The 12,474-nt window shown below is 47.3% G+C and overlaps 1 protein-coding gene across 1 annotated transcript in view; it reads left to right on the forward strand.

Moving 5' to 3' along the window:
• The first annotated feature begins 1,537 nt into the window (after positions 1-1,537).
• The window catches only part of LOC132380701 (protein bicaudal D homolog 2-like), a 54,628-nt gene continuing 43,691 nt past the window's right edge, over positions 1,538-12,474 (forward strand). Inside the window, exon 1 of the mRNA XM_059949688.1 lies at positions 1,538-1,883. Within this exon, the coding sequence (XP_059805671.1) occupies positions 1,674-1,883 (210 nt within the window). The 5' untranslated portion in view covers positions 1,538-1,673. The remainder of the gene's footprint in view (positions 1,884-12,474) is intronic.

A 12,474-nucleotide genomic window follows, 5' to 3' on the forward strand; every position in this document is an offset into this window, starting at 1 on the left:
TCTGTGAACTCTCGAGCAGGGTCTCCCAAACTGGTGTCCACAGACCCCTTGCTTAATGACGTTGGTCCATGGCATAAAAAAGTTTGGAAGCCCCTGCCTTGGAGACTTGTGTGCTAAAGTCCCAGGAGATCTGAGGTACTCAAACCGCCCTGTCTGGGAACAACAATCATTCCACAGTCAAAGTCACTAGAGTCACAGTCACATTTCTCCCCCCCCCCACCCCCACCCCCACCCCCACCCCCATTCTGATGTTTGGTCTGAACAACAACTGATCCTTTTGACCATGCCTGCATGCTTTTTTGCATTGAGTTGCTGCCATATGATTGGCTGATTAGATATTTGCATTAATGTACAGGTGTACTTAATAAAATGGCCGTTGAGTTCTTCTCTCGGGCTCTGCCATTTCAGAGGGATAGGAACAGGCCATTCAGCCCACAATGTTGTGCAAAATCAGTTCAAAAAGAAAATAAAAAACACCCAAACACTAACCCCTTACTTACACCATGTCCATATTTCTTAATCCATGTGCTTATCCAAACATCTCTTAAAAGCCTCCATTACCATTCCAGGCTTCCACGACTCATTAAAAAAAAATCTTACCCCTCACATTCCCTTTGAATTCACCCCCTCTCACCTTTAATGCATGTGCTCTATTATTGCACATTTCAACCCTGGGAAACATACTCTGTCCACTCTATCTGTGCCTCTCAAAGTAGTAAACCTGGGAACTCCCCTCAAGCTTCCAGCAAAACCAAACCAAGTTTATGCAGCCTATTGTGATGGCACATTCTCAAACCAGACAGCATCCTGTTAAACCTCTGCAAAGCCTCAACATCTTTCCTATAGCTGAAAACAACTCAGATTTGTACAACCTCTTACACCGCCTGCCCTCTGACCTAGCCAACATCCTAGAAAACCGCTTTTGTAAGCTACCAGATCCGTCCAAATACAACCGAACAACTGGTTTATAAGGCTCCACCACAACGCGCTGCATCATAAACGGATTAAGGCTCGAGGCTGCTGCCGTTACGTTCACACATTTCTGGGATTAAATGCTCAATTTTGAGATCTCTAGCAATGGAGGCATAGGTATCCCAGCATGCACTGCGGCAAAGAAAGGCCTATATAAGATTCATTAGGCGGTACCCCGTGGTCACTGTGCGTCCGAATTATATCTGATCGGGTTGTAACACCGAAAAGATTATAGAACGTGTGATGAAGACGAAAAAAAGGAACATAGGATTCTGTCATCTACCTTGACTTTACTTATTCCTACTCAAGGTGGCGCTGTCACCTTCCTGTTCAACCACCGGCGGAACAGACAGCTCCCCGGGCCAATCGCAGCATTGGACATCGTCCTGGGTGGTTAGAGAACCTATCAGAAATGAGGGGGTGGAACGCATGACGTCAACAGAAGCTGTGGAAAAACAAATTCGAGCGAAGCGCATGCGCTCTTCTCGGCGACTGCCGACTACGAAGCCACGCCCATTTTATTGGCACCGCCCAATGGGATGGGTACATGTAAATAGGGGTGACGTAACTGGCGTGGGCGGGGCAGCGGAAGAGGGAATTTGAATAAAAGCGGTTGGGCTGGCCGAGGCGGCGTTAAGGAAATAAAAACTCTGCCGACATTTAAATAACAACGGTCGGAGGCGGGAAGACGATGAGGTAACATGTCGGCAGGGGAGACGGAGGAGGTGGAGGCCTTGAGGGCCGAGATGGATCGGCTGAGCGCCGAGCTGGCGGAGACCAGCGAGCAGAAGGTGCGGGCTGCCCAGTACGGCCTGGCAGTACTGGAGGAGAAGCAAAACCTGGCGCTACGTTACTCGGAACTAGAGCAGGAGCACGAAGCCGCCGTGCGAGAGTTGGAGCAGCTCAAGGAGGTGAGCCCACCCCCATTTTTCTCACCTCCGCCAATCGCCGCCCTCCCCGTCGACCTTCTGCAGGCTGATTGGTCGAAACTACCTTCAGTCAAGTGTCTCTGTCCAATCGGAGATGGGAGGGGGGCTCACCTTCACTCAGCCCCAACTTTCTCTCCGTTTGGCCAATCGTGAAAAGCCGGCGCACGTGGGCGGTGGAAATCTGACCGATGATTGGTGCTTATCCTGTCCGTTTAATGTTTCTTCGCCAATAAGGAGCGGCTCCACCAGTGGCGGATAAAGGGCGGAGCATAGGTGGGATTGTGCGCGGCGATTGAATAATCGCTTGCAATAGCCGTCCATGTGATGGCGCCGGCTATTGGCTGTAGGTTGTTGTCCATCACAGACAAGAAGGGTGGGGCCGGATTTAAAGTTGGAAGACGCGGGAACAGTGTATCCTGGTCTATGTCAGTCCCTGAATGGATTATAATTGGTTTATTGTTCTAACACGTACAGTGAAAAGCATGCTGTTTATACAAATCAAATCCTTACATTGATGTAGAATAAAGTGGAGTGGAGAGGGATTAGCAGAGACACTAAATATGCTGGAGAAACTCAGTAGGCCAGGCAGCATTTGTGGAAAAGAGTTCAGTCGATGTTTTGGGCTGAGTCCTGCTGAAGGTTTCTCCAGCATTCTGCTTAGATTTCCAGCATCTGCAGACTTTCACTTGTTTGTAACCTCACAGAAGTTTTTTTAAATTACGAGAGGCGTACACAAGGTAGTTGGTAACTGTTTTCTTCACAGTACAGGAGTCTAGGCCAGGTGTAGTTGAAGTGAGATGGTGGCAACTGTTAGTCTCGTGAGACTGGAATGGTTTCCGGGGCGCAGGCCTGGGCAGGGTGGTATGGGAGACTGGCATTTGACCATGCTGCAAGTCTCCCCTCTCCACGACACCGATGTTGTCCAAGGCAAGGGCAAGGGCTAATACCGCTTGGCACCAGTGACGTTGCAGGAGTTGCTAGACGAGGTTGAAGGTTGAAATCCTGCTCTGTATTTGCCCTCGGGGTTTACTCCCAAACCCTTTCCCATGAGTGGGTATGGCCGCAAGGCAGCGGAGGTTTGAAATGAGAATTTGCCCTCTCTTAGATGGACTGCCTTCCTAGGCTGACGAGCTCCATCTACCCGAAGCACTGGTTTTAAGGCGCTGGGACCTGCCTTCACCCCTTCTGTCAGTAGAAACAGTTCCACCGGGCTTAGAGGCTGCCACACAAGAAGGCCAGGAGTTGGACTTGGTTGTCAGAGGCTATTTGAGGCGCATGCCGTGGGGAGCACTTTTAAGTGGTGGGAGCTTGTCCCCACTACCACCCCTCGGCTTGAACCAATTAGAGTGAGAGGAGATAGACCATAGCAATCTGAGGGTAGCATTTTAAGAGGCTGGTTAGTACATGGCCTTATCTGTCTAAGTAACATTAGAGCTTTATTGCCACTGCTGAGGACAAGAAGATTACAGTTTTACTCCATTCAGTGCAAAACGGCACACTCAATTACTGTACTAAACACACCAGAATCAGTATAATATCATCGACTTAGGTCGTGAAACTTGTTAGCTTTGTAGCAGCAGTGCATTGAAATATATAATAATAGAGAAAAAAGCTGAATAAATGTGTGTGTGTATATATGTGTACATAATGTCAATGACCTCAGATATGTATATATTATGTCTGTGTGTGTGTCTATGTATGTATATATATAATCATTAAGTTAAATAAGTGGTACAAAAAAGGGAAATAAAAAAAGTAGTGAGGTATTGGATAGATATATGGACAGGAAAGGAATGGAGGGTTATGGGCTGAGTGCAGGTTGGTGGGGCTAGGTGAGAGTAAGCGTTCGGCACGGACTAGAAGGGCCGAGATGGCCTGTTTCTGTGCTGTAATTGTTATATGGTTATATGGTAGTGTTCATTGGTTCAACGTCCATTCAGAAATCAGAATGCAGAGGGGAAGAAGCTGTTCCTGAATCGTTGAGTGTGTGCCTTCAAGCTCTTGTACCTCCTCCCTGATGGTAGCAATGAGAAGAGGGCATGTCCTGGGTGATGGGTTCCTTACTGATGGAAGCTGACTTTTTGAGGTATCGCTCCTTGAAGATGTCCTGGTTACTATGGAGGCGAGTGCCCTTGAAGGAGCTGACTAATTTTATAACTCTCTGCCGCTTACTTCGATCCTGTGCAGTGACCCTCCCCACACAAGACGGTAATGCAACCAGTTCGAATGCTCTCCACGGTACACCTGTAAAAAGTTTGCAAGTGTCTCCTCAAACTCCTAATGAAGTATAGCTGCTGTCGTGTCTTCTCTGTGGCTGCGTCGATATGTTGGGTCCAGAATAGACCTTCAGAGATATTGACACCCAGGAATTTGAAATTGCTCACTCTTTCCACTTCTGATCCCTCTGAGGACTGGTGCGTGTTCCCTTGTCTTACCCTTTCAGAATTCCACAATCAGTCCTTTGCTCTTGCTGGTGCTGCCTGCAGGGTTGTTGCTATGAAACCACTCAGCCGGCTGATATATATCTCACTCCCAAGCTAAATTTAAAAATAACGCCTGAGTCATTTAAAATGACATTTAAGTTGGAACTGAATTAAAAGCAAACGACTCTAAAGAGAAACAGTGTTCAAGTGTTGCAAGTGCCCTAGTTATAAGTTTAAAAAAATTTATTTATTGAACTACACTGTGGAATGTGCCCTATGTGCCACCCAGCAAGCCCTGTATTTGACCCTATCGTAATCATGGGGCAATTTACCTACTGCCCGTTTAGCTGCTGGTGTTTAGGGCAACAATGAAGGCCCTTCACCCCTGCCGGTTTTCACCACTGTCCGTCGTGCAGGTCGCGGGTGTAGACTGGGGAATACCGTTGCACTCAGACGTGTCAGAATGCTTCATCGCTATCTCCCAGTCTGTTTGACCAGTCAGAGGTGCTAACCCCCCCCCCCCCACCCCTGAACTTGGGACCACACAGTCTGTCCTCTACCCTTCGACCTCTTTGGCATGGGTGACCCCACCGGCATCCGGTGAAGCTGGCAGATCATCAACTCGGTCAAAGACGCTCTCTGGTCGGCCCGAAACCTGATGGTCTACCAGCACACGGAGATGTCCGTGGGGGAATGCTGCTGACTGGCACATTCTCGGCTGCAGGAGTACGTGCTGAGGGACGCACTCAAACTGCTGAGGGGTGGGGGGTGAGGTGTACACCCCTCAGAAAGGGAATGTAAATATGGAATAACAGAGTGCCACGTGGGTGGGGAAAAGTGTGAAAATGTAAAGACTGTAATGGAAACAGTTGTAAAGGATTGAAAGTCATTGAATGGTTTATTGTATATAATTTTATTTTTGAATGGTATATTTTGTTTAATTATAAAAGAAAAAGACCCTACCTGAAGCCCTGCCCTCAGCCAACGTTGGTCTCCAGGTCACTGAGGCATGGATGCCTCCAAGTCCTACGACAAGGTTGGAGGGGGACGAACTGACCCACTAACCGGTACGTCTTTGGACTGCCGGAGGAAACCCACACACTCTCAGCCAGGCCGTGCAAACTCCTTACAGACAGTGGCGGGAATTGTACCTGGGTTGCTGGTACCAATAGTGCTGTGCTGACCACCACACTACCGTGGTATAATGATCAGATGTGCATTGGCATCAAGGACTAAGGCTAAGCTTTAAAAGAAAGAGCTCTGAAATGAAAGGAAGGTCACGGCCCCACTTAAAGCCAACTATTGCGTGTGCCCCCGTACTGTGCGGGGCAGGGGGCATTCTTCCCGACGGCCCTGCGGAAAGGCTGTTTTTTCACTCAAGGTGTCCGTAAGGAGGTGTTTCTGTATCTCCTGCCGGATGGTAGGTGATTACTGAGGGTGGGGTGAGCCCATCACAAAGTTGCGAGTCCGCCGTAGACGGTTTCGGGATCTGGTAGTTGTGTCCCACTGATGTCTTGTGCGGTCCTGATCACTCGCTGAAGTGTTCCTTGGTCGGTCTTGTTACAGCTGGTGGACCATACTCTCAGTCCTGCTGTCAGTTACGCTTCGGTAAAAGTTTACCAGCAGCTTTTGGGGCAGATTTGCTCCCCTGAATCTCCCAGGAAAGTATAAGTGCTGTGGAGCTTTCCCTCCTATCCAGGTTGTGACTGAGGGTACTTAGAAGGCAACACAGGGAGATGAGTTAGGACCATAAGATACAGGAGCAGAATTAGGCCATTTGGCCCATCGACTTTGCTCTGCCATTCTATCATGGCTGATCCATCTTCCCTCTCAGCCCCAGTCTCCTGCCTTCTCCCTGTATCCCTTAATAGCCTGACTAATCAAGAATCTATCAATCTCTGCCTTAATATGTCCAATGACTTGGCTTCACCAGCCACCTGTGGCGACAGATTCCACAGATTCACCACTTTCTGGCTAAAGAAATTCCTCTTCATCTCGGTTCTAAATGGACATCCCTCTGCTCTGAGGCTGCATCCTCTGGTCTTACACTCCCCCACCATAGGAAACACCCTCTCCATACCCACTCTATCGGGACTTTTACCAGGCACTGAAGCTAGTGGATAGAAGTGTTTATTCAACAAAAACGAGCAACGGGTGTCATAATTCACGACACTCTTGAGCTCATCCAAATATTAGATGACATTTTACCTGCTAAATATTAAAAGACAATTCTGTAGTTTCAATGTATCTACAATGCTTCCTTTGAATTGCATATAGTTATCAAACAGCTCCTTCTTTGCACCCAGACACCCAAAATGAATGTTAATTAGCATAGTCTGGTTTACAACCAACTCCAGCCTACAACTTCAAGAATATTGTTCAGATCTGCCTTTTAAAATCAGTCTACAATCCACAAGTTACAAGTTCATGAAACTCTGGTTAGACTGTGAGTGGCTATGGATGCTGGGTACCAGAGCGATGCCCATCTGCCACAGGACCTCACGGGCACTGCTCGACCCACTGGGTTTCCCCAGCGGACTGTCTGCCACTGGTAACCACACTGGCAGAGGCACGTGACTGCACTGGAACCAGAGTCCAGTTGGTTGCTGTCGAAATGTGTTGGGAAGTTTGTTGTTTAGTGGCAGTGCAAGCATAAAGGTTTTACTTGTCCTCAGAACCCCGTCCTGAAGAAAGGTCTTGGCCCAAAATGTCGACTGCTTATTCATTTCCATAGATGCTCCTGGCCTGCTGAGCTCCTCCAGCGTTTTGTGTGCGTTGCTCTGGATCTCTAGCATCTGCGGACTTCCTCAAGATTACAAAAAGTGATATAAGTTACAGAACTAAATATATGGCACAAAAGAATGGAGGATCAGCTTTATTTATCATATACTTTGACGTGCGTTAGGAATTTGCTGTGGTGTGTTAGCCATGCAATAATCCTTTTGCATGGAACTGCAACGTGGAGCGGAGAGCGAGGTTGTAAATCGGGAAGTCGGGAATGATGAGGAAGAGGTGTGGCGGAGAAGGAGTGCCAGGGCTGGCGATCGGCGGAGGTCCTGAGACACCCGGCAAGGTCACTTCATTCCAAACAATTGGCTGATTGATCCTTACAGAATGTTTCTCTGATGTTTCTTGCTCCCTCCCCCTTTTCCCAGCCATCATTCCCCTCTCCCTGCCCCCTCCCCACTCTCGGTCCACAACAGAGACCCAGATCAGAATCAGGTTTATCATCACTCACATATCGATGCAAAAGTGATTTTGTTTTTGTGAGTGTGGCAGTGCTTCAGTGCAATATATAAAACTGCTGCAGTACTGTGCACGAGTCTTAGGCACCCGAGCTATATATTTGTGCCCAAGACGTTTATGTTTTTTATTTGTATTTATTGAGATAGAGCACAAAGTAGGCCCTTCTGGCCCTCCGAGCTGTGCTGCCAGCAATCCCCCAATTTAACGCTAGCCTAGTCACGGGACAACTTGCCTTGACCAGCTGACTGGCCGGCCGGTACATCTTTGGACCGTTTGGAGGAAACTGGAGCAAGACTTTTTAACCGGTGGATGTATCAAGCAGAGGAAACCCCGCAGGATGTTGCCTGGATTGGAGATCTCGAGTTATGGGGGAGACAGTGGATAGGCTGGACTCCACACGCGCACAGCGGAGAGCAGCCTGGCGTGGAAACACTAGCGCCCCTGAATGGAAAAGCCTACAGAAAGGGTTGGATACAGGCCCAGTCCATCGCAGGAAAAGCCCTCTCCCTCCCCCACCACTATGCACACTTACCTGGAGCCCTGACACAAGAAAGCAGCACCCCCCAGCATTTGGCAGGAGGTACAGGAGCCTTAGATCCCACCAGGTTCAGGAACAGCTATTATCCGTCAACCATCAGGCTCCTGACCAGAGGGGATAACTTCACTCACCCCAACCCTGCAACTCCTGTTCTCAGAACTATCTCACAGTTTGTGTTCTTTTGCACGTTGAATATCTGTTACTTTTCTTTGTTTTGTTCAAAGTGCATTTGTTATCAAAGAATGTATACTTTGGCTTTGTCGAAGGCAAGGGAACATGAAACGCAACTTGTGTTCTCAGGAATATTATCAAAAGGTCAACAGAAGTACAAGACCTATACTTCACAGTGAAACACCAAGTCATCATGAAAATGCTTAAAGATATTAATATCGGCGGGAAAGATCTAAGAATTAATCAGCAATCTCTACTGGGAACAAAGTGCAGCCATACGGATAGACAACGGGATTGGTGAATATCAGCTAATAAAACGAGGAGCCAGACAGGGTTGTGTCCTATCACCAGACCTGCTCTCCCTGTACAGTGAAAACATCATGAGAACTGTACAAGACCTGCCTGGAATAAGTAGAGAAGGATATAATATCAAAAACCTCTGATAGCAAGCGGTGAAGTAAATTCAGAAGCTAGTTTCTACCAACAACACAGAGCACAAGACTTGGCCTAACCTTAAACAAAAAGAAAACAAGTAATGGTAATATCCAAGGAACTTCAAGTATCTTGGATCATGGGTAACATCTGATGGGTAAGGGGACAGCGTAAGCGGTGTGCGAGGAAGCGAGGCGAGCGGGCAGGAGTCCGTGCCAGGAACAAAGCAAGCCCTCGCCGGCCGACTCTCCCGTCCATTCTGCTCTCAAATGGACTTTAAATTGACTACATCTGTGGAAACAAAATACTCGGTGGGAGTACAGAAACGGACACCACCATTCAGCTGATTATTTATGTAACAGATTTTCCCCCAAGCCACTGCACTACCAACCTACTGCCCTCTACTGTGCCTGTTGTCTTGTTTATTATTTATTGTAATGCTTGCACTGTTCTGTGTACTTTATGCAGTTCCCAGTAGGTCTGTAGTCTAGTGTAGTTTTTGTGTTGGTTTACGTAGTTCAGTGTAGTTTTTGTATTGTTCATGTAGCACCAGGGTCCTGAAAAACGTGCTGTTTTTACTGTGTACTGTACCAGCAGTTGTGGTTGAAACAACAATAAAAAGCAACCTGACTTGACGTGATGGCAAATGTGAAACAGACATAAAAGCAGGAATAGCAATGGCCAGAGCAGCATTTACAGAAATGAGAAACATCCCAACAAATAAGGAAATGGCAATTGGCATCCGCCTGAGAACTCTCAGCTGCTCCATTCTTCCTCTATTGATGTAAGGTTGCGAATCATGGACCATCACAATGCAATGGAAAGAAGAATCGATGCAGCAGAGATGCGGTTCCTCAGAAGAATGCTCTGCATATCACATACGGACAGGATAACCAACGAAGAAGTTCTACAGAGAACGGAAACAAAATGTACATTACTTTAAAAAAAAATCAGAAAGCAGCAATGAAAATTCTTTGGACACATCATGTGAAGAGAGACATTGGAACGTTTAGTTACAACTGGAAAGCTGGAAGGAAACCGAAGCAGAGGCAGACAGAGAGTGAAAATAAATGATAGACGGATTAACATCACAGTTAGAAACAGGGGAGGCACCAACTGCAATTCGGAGGGTGAGGGACCGTGATGGATGAGAGACATGATTGCCCACACTGGACGGGAAGGCACCTGAACTGATGTTTGCTTTATACAACCTTGAGATTTGTCTCCCTACAGACAGCCACAAAGCAAAGTAACCCAATAGAGCCCATTTAAAGAAAAGACCATCAAACTCCCGACGTGCAGACAAGAAGACAAACCATCGAACAATAAAAGTAAGCAAATAGCACTGAGAACTGGAGTTTTATGAAAGACAAGAAGTCAGATATTACTGTAGCTGGAGCAGGCAGCAGCCACAGTTTATTGAGTCCGTGCTGTGAGACCGCAGACACGAAGCCAGGCAGGGCATGGCCTCAGTTCAGTGCAGAGCTGAGTAAACGTAGCAGAGCAGCGAGCTCTGGATTCTGGTTACTTTTGTTTGCTGTTGTTGAGTGGTTGGTTCAGTGCAAACGATGCAGTCTGAGGCGCTTCACTGAAGAATGTTTTCTCCTGCGGCCTGCGTGTCGCTGAGCTCCTCTAAACTGAATGCTACCGGACTCCCGGTTAGACAAGGAAAATGCAAGCAGGCTTTTGCCACTGAGGTTGGATGGGACCGCAACTAGAGGTCATGGGTTAAGGGTGAAAGGTGAAAAGTTTAACGGGAACATGAGGGCAAACTTCTTCACTCAGAGAGTGGAAAGAAGTGATGCATGCAAGCTCGATTTCAGCCTTTAAGAAAAGTTTGGATAGGTACATGCATGGTAGATTGCATGGAGGGCTATGGTCCCAGTGCAGGTCGATGGGAGTCAGCAGTTTAAATGGTTTGGCCTAGACTAGATGGGCCGAAGGGCCTGTTTCTGTGCTGTACTTCTCTATGACTCTGCATTATCTGCTGGCTTTTTGCGGTTTATGAAGTTTATTCTCTTTTTATTGCACATTGGGTGTTTGAAGTTTTTTTAAATGGGTTCCATGGCTTTTCCTTGTTTTGTGGCTGCCTGTGGGAGCCGAATCTCAGCTTTGTATTCTATATACATACTTTGTGCTTTGAATCTTTGAGCGAGCTAGGGCCTTTTCTCTTTGAAGCAAAGGAGGATGAGAAGTGACTCTGTGGAGGTATACAAGATGATAAGGGGCATAGATCGAGTAGACAGTCAGAGACTTTTTCCCCAGGCATCACTAGACTCTGCTGTAAAACTCTTTGCCTCATAAGGCCATGGTGGTGCCTATTGTAATCTGTTGCTAAGGGAATAACAGCCAAGTCATTGTGTATATTTAAAGTAGAGGTTGATGGGTTCTTGATTAGTAAAGGACATAAAAAATTACGGGGTGAAGGCAGGAGAATGGGGAGAGGGGTAATAAATCAACCCTGAGCAGACTCCATTAGACCCGGAAGCATAATCAGGCCATTTGGCCCATCAAGTCCACTCCACCATTCATTGTGGCTAATTTATTTCCCCCTCATCCCCATTTTTCTGCCTTCTCATAACTTTCTACGCCCTGATGAGTTAAGAACCTATCACACTCCACCTTAAATATACCCAATGACTTGCCCTCCAGAACCGTCTGTGGAAAAGAATTCACCATCTTCCAGCTAAAGAAATTTTCCTCATCTCTGTTCTAAAATGGATGTCTCTCTATTCTGAGGCTGTGCTGTGTGGTCCTAGACTCCCCCACTACCTACTCTATCTGGACCTTTTCAATATTCCATAAATTTCAATAAGATCCCCATCCCCTTATTCTTCTAACCTCCAGCGAATACAGGCCCAGAACGTTTCTCATGTGTTAACCCTTTCATTCCTGAGATGATTCTTGTGAACTTTTACACCCTCTCCAGTGCCAGCACCTCCTTGCTTAGATAAGGGGCCCAAAACTGCTCACAATAGTCCAAGTGCGGTCTGACTAATGTAAAGCTTCAGCATTACATCAAATAAAAACACAAAATGCTGGCAGAACTCAGCAGGCCAGACAGCATCTATGGGAGGAGGTAGTGACGACGTTTCGGGCCGAAACCCTTCATCAGGACCCTCTCGAAATGTCGCCACTACCTCCTCCCATAGATGCTGTCTGGCCTGCTGAGCTCTGCCAGCATTTTGTGTTTTTATTTATTTCCAGCATCTGCAGATTCACTCATGTTGCCTCAGCATTACATCCTTGCTTTTATAACCTAGTCCTCTCGAAATGGATGTTAACATTGCATTTGCCTTCCTCACCGCTGCCTCAATCAGCAAGTTAACCTATAGGGAGCCTTGCTAGGGGAAATCTTTCAAGAATTGATGGGTTGAATGGATTAATTCTGCTGCAGTGTTTTATGATCCTAAAGCGGTGTGGGACTAAAGGATTCTGAACCTCCTGCCCGAAGGGAGCTGTGAGACAATGGCACAGCCCGGACGGTGGGGATCTCTGATGGACGTTGCCCTCTTGAGGCAGCGCCTCCTGTAGATATGACCGATGGTGGGGAGGGACGTACCCGTGACGTATCGGGCTGAGTCCTTCACTCGCTGCAGTTTCCTGTGCATTCGGATTGCCGTTCCAGACTGGGATGCAACCGGTCAGGACGTTTTCGACTGGACATCAATAAAAGTTTGTGATTGAGAGTATTCGTTGACAAGCTGAACCTCCTTGAGGTGAAGTAAAGACACTGGTACACCTTCCTTGTGATTGTGTCTGT

Source organism: Hypanus sabinus, chromosome 24 (assembly GCF_030144855.1).
Source record: "Hypanus sabinus isolate sHypSab1 chromosome 24, sHypSab1.hap1, whole genome shotgun sequence".
Lineage (NCBI taxonomy): Eukaryota > Metazoa > Chordata > Chondrichthyes > Myliobatiformes > Dasyatidae > Hypanus > Hypanus sabinus.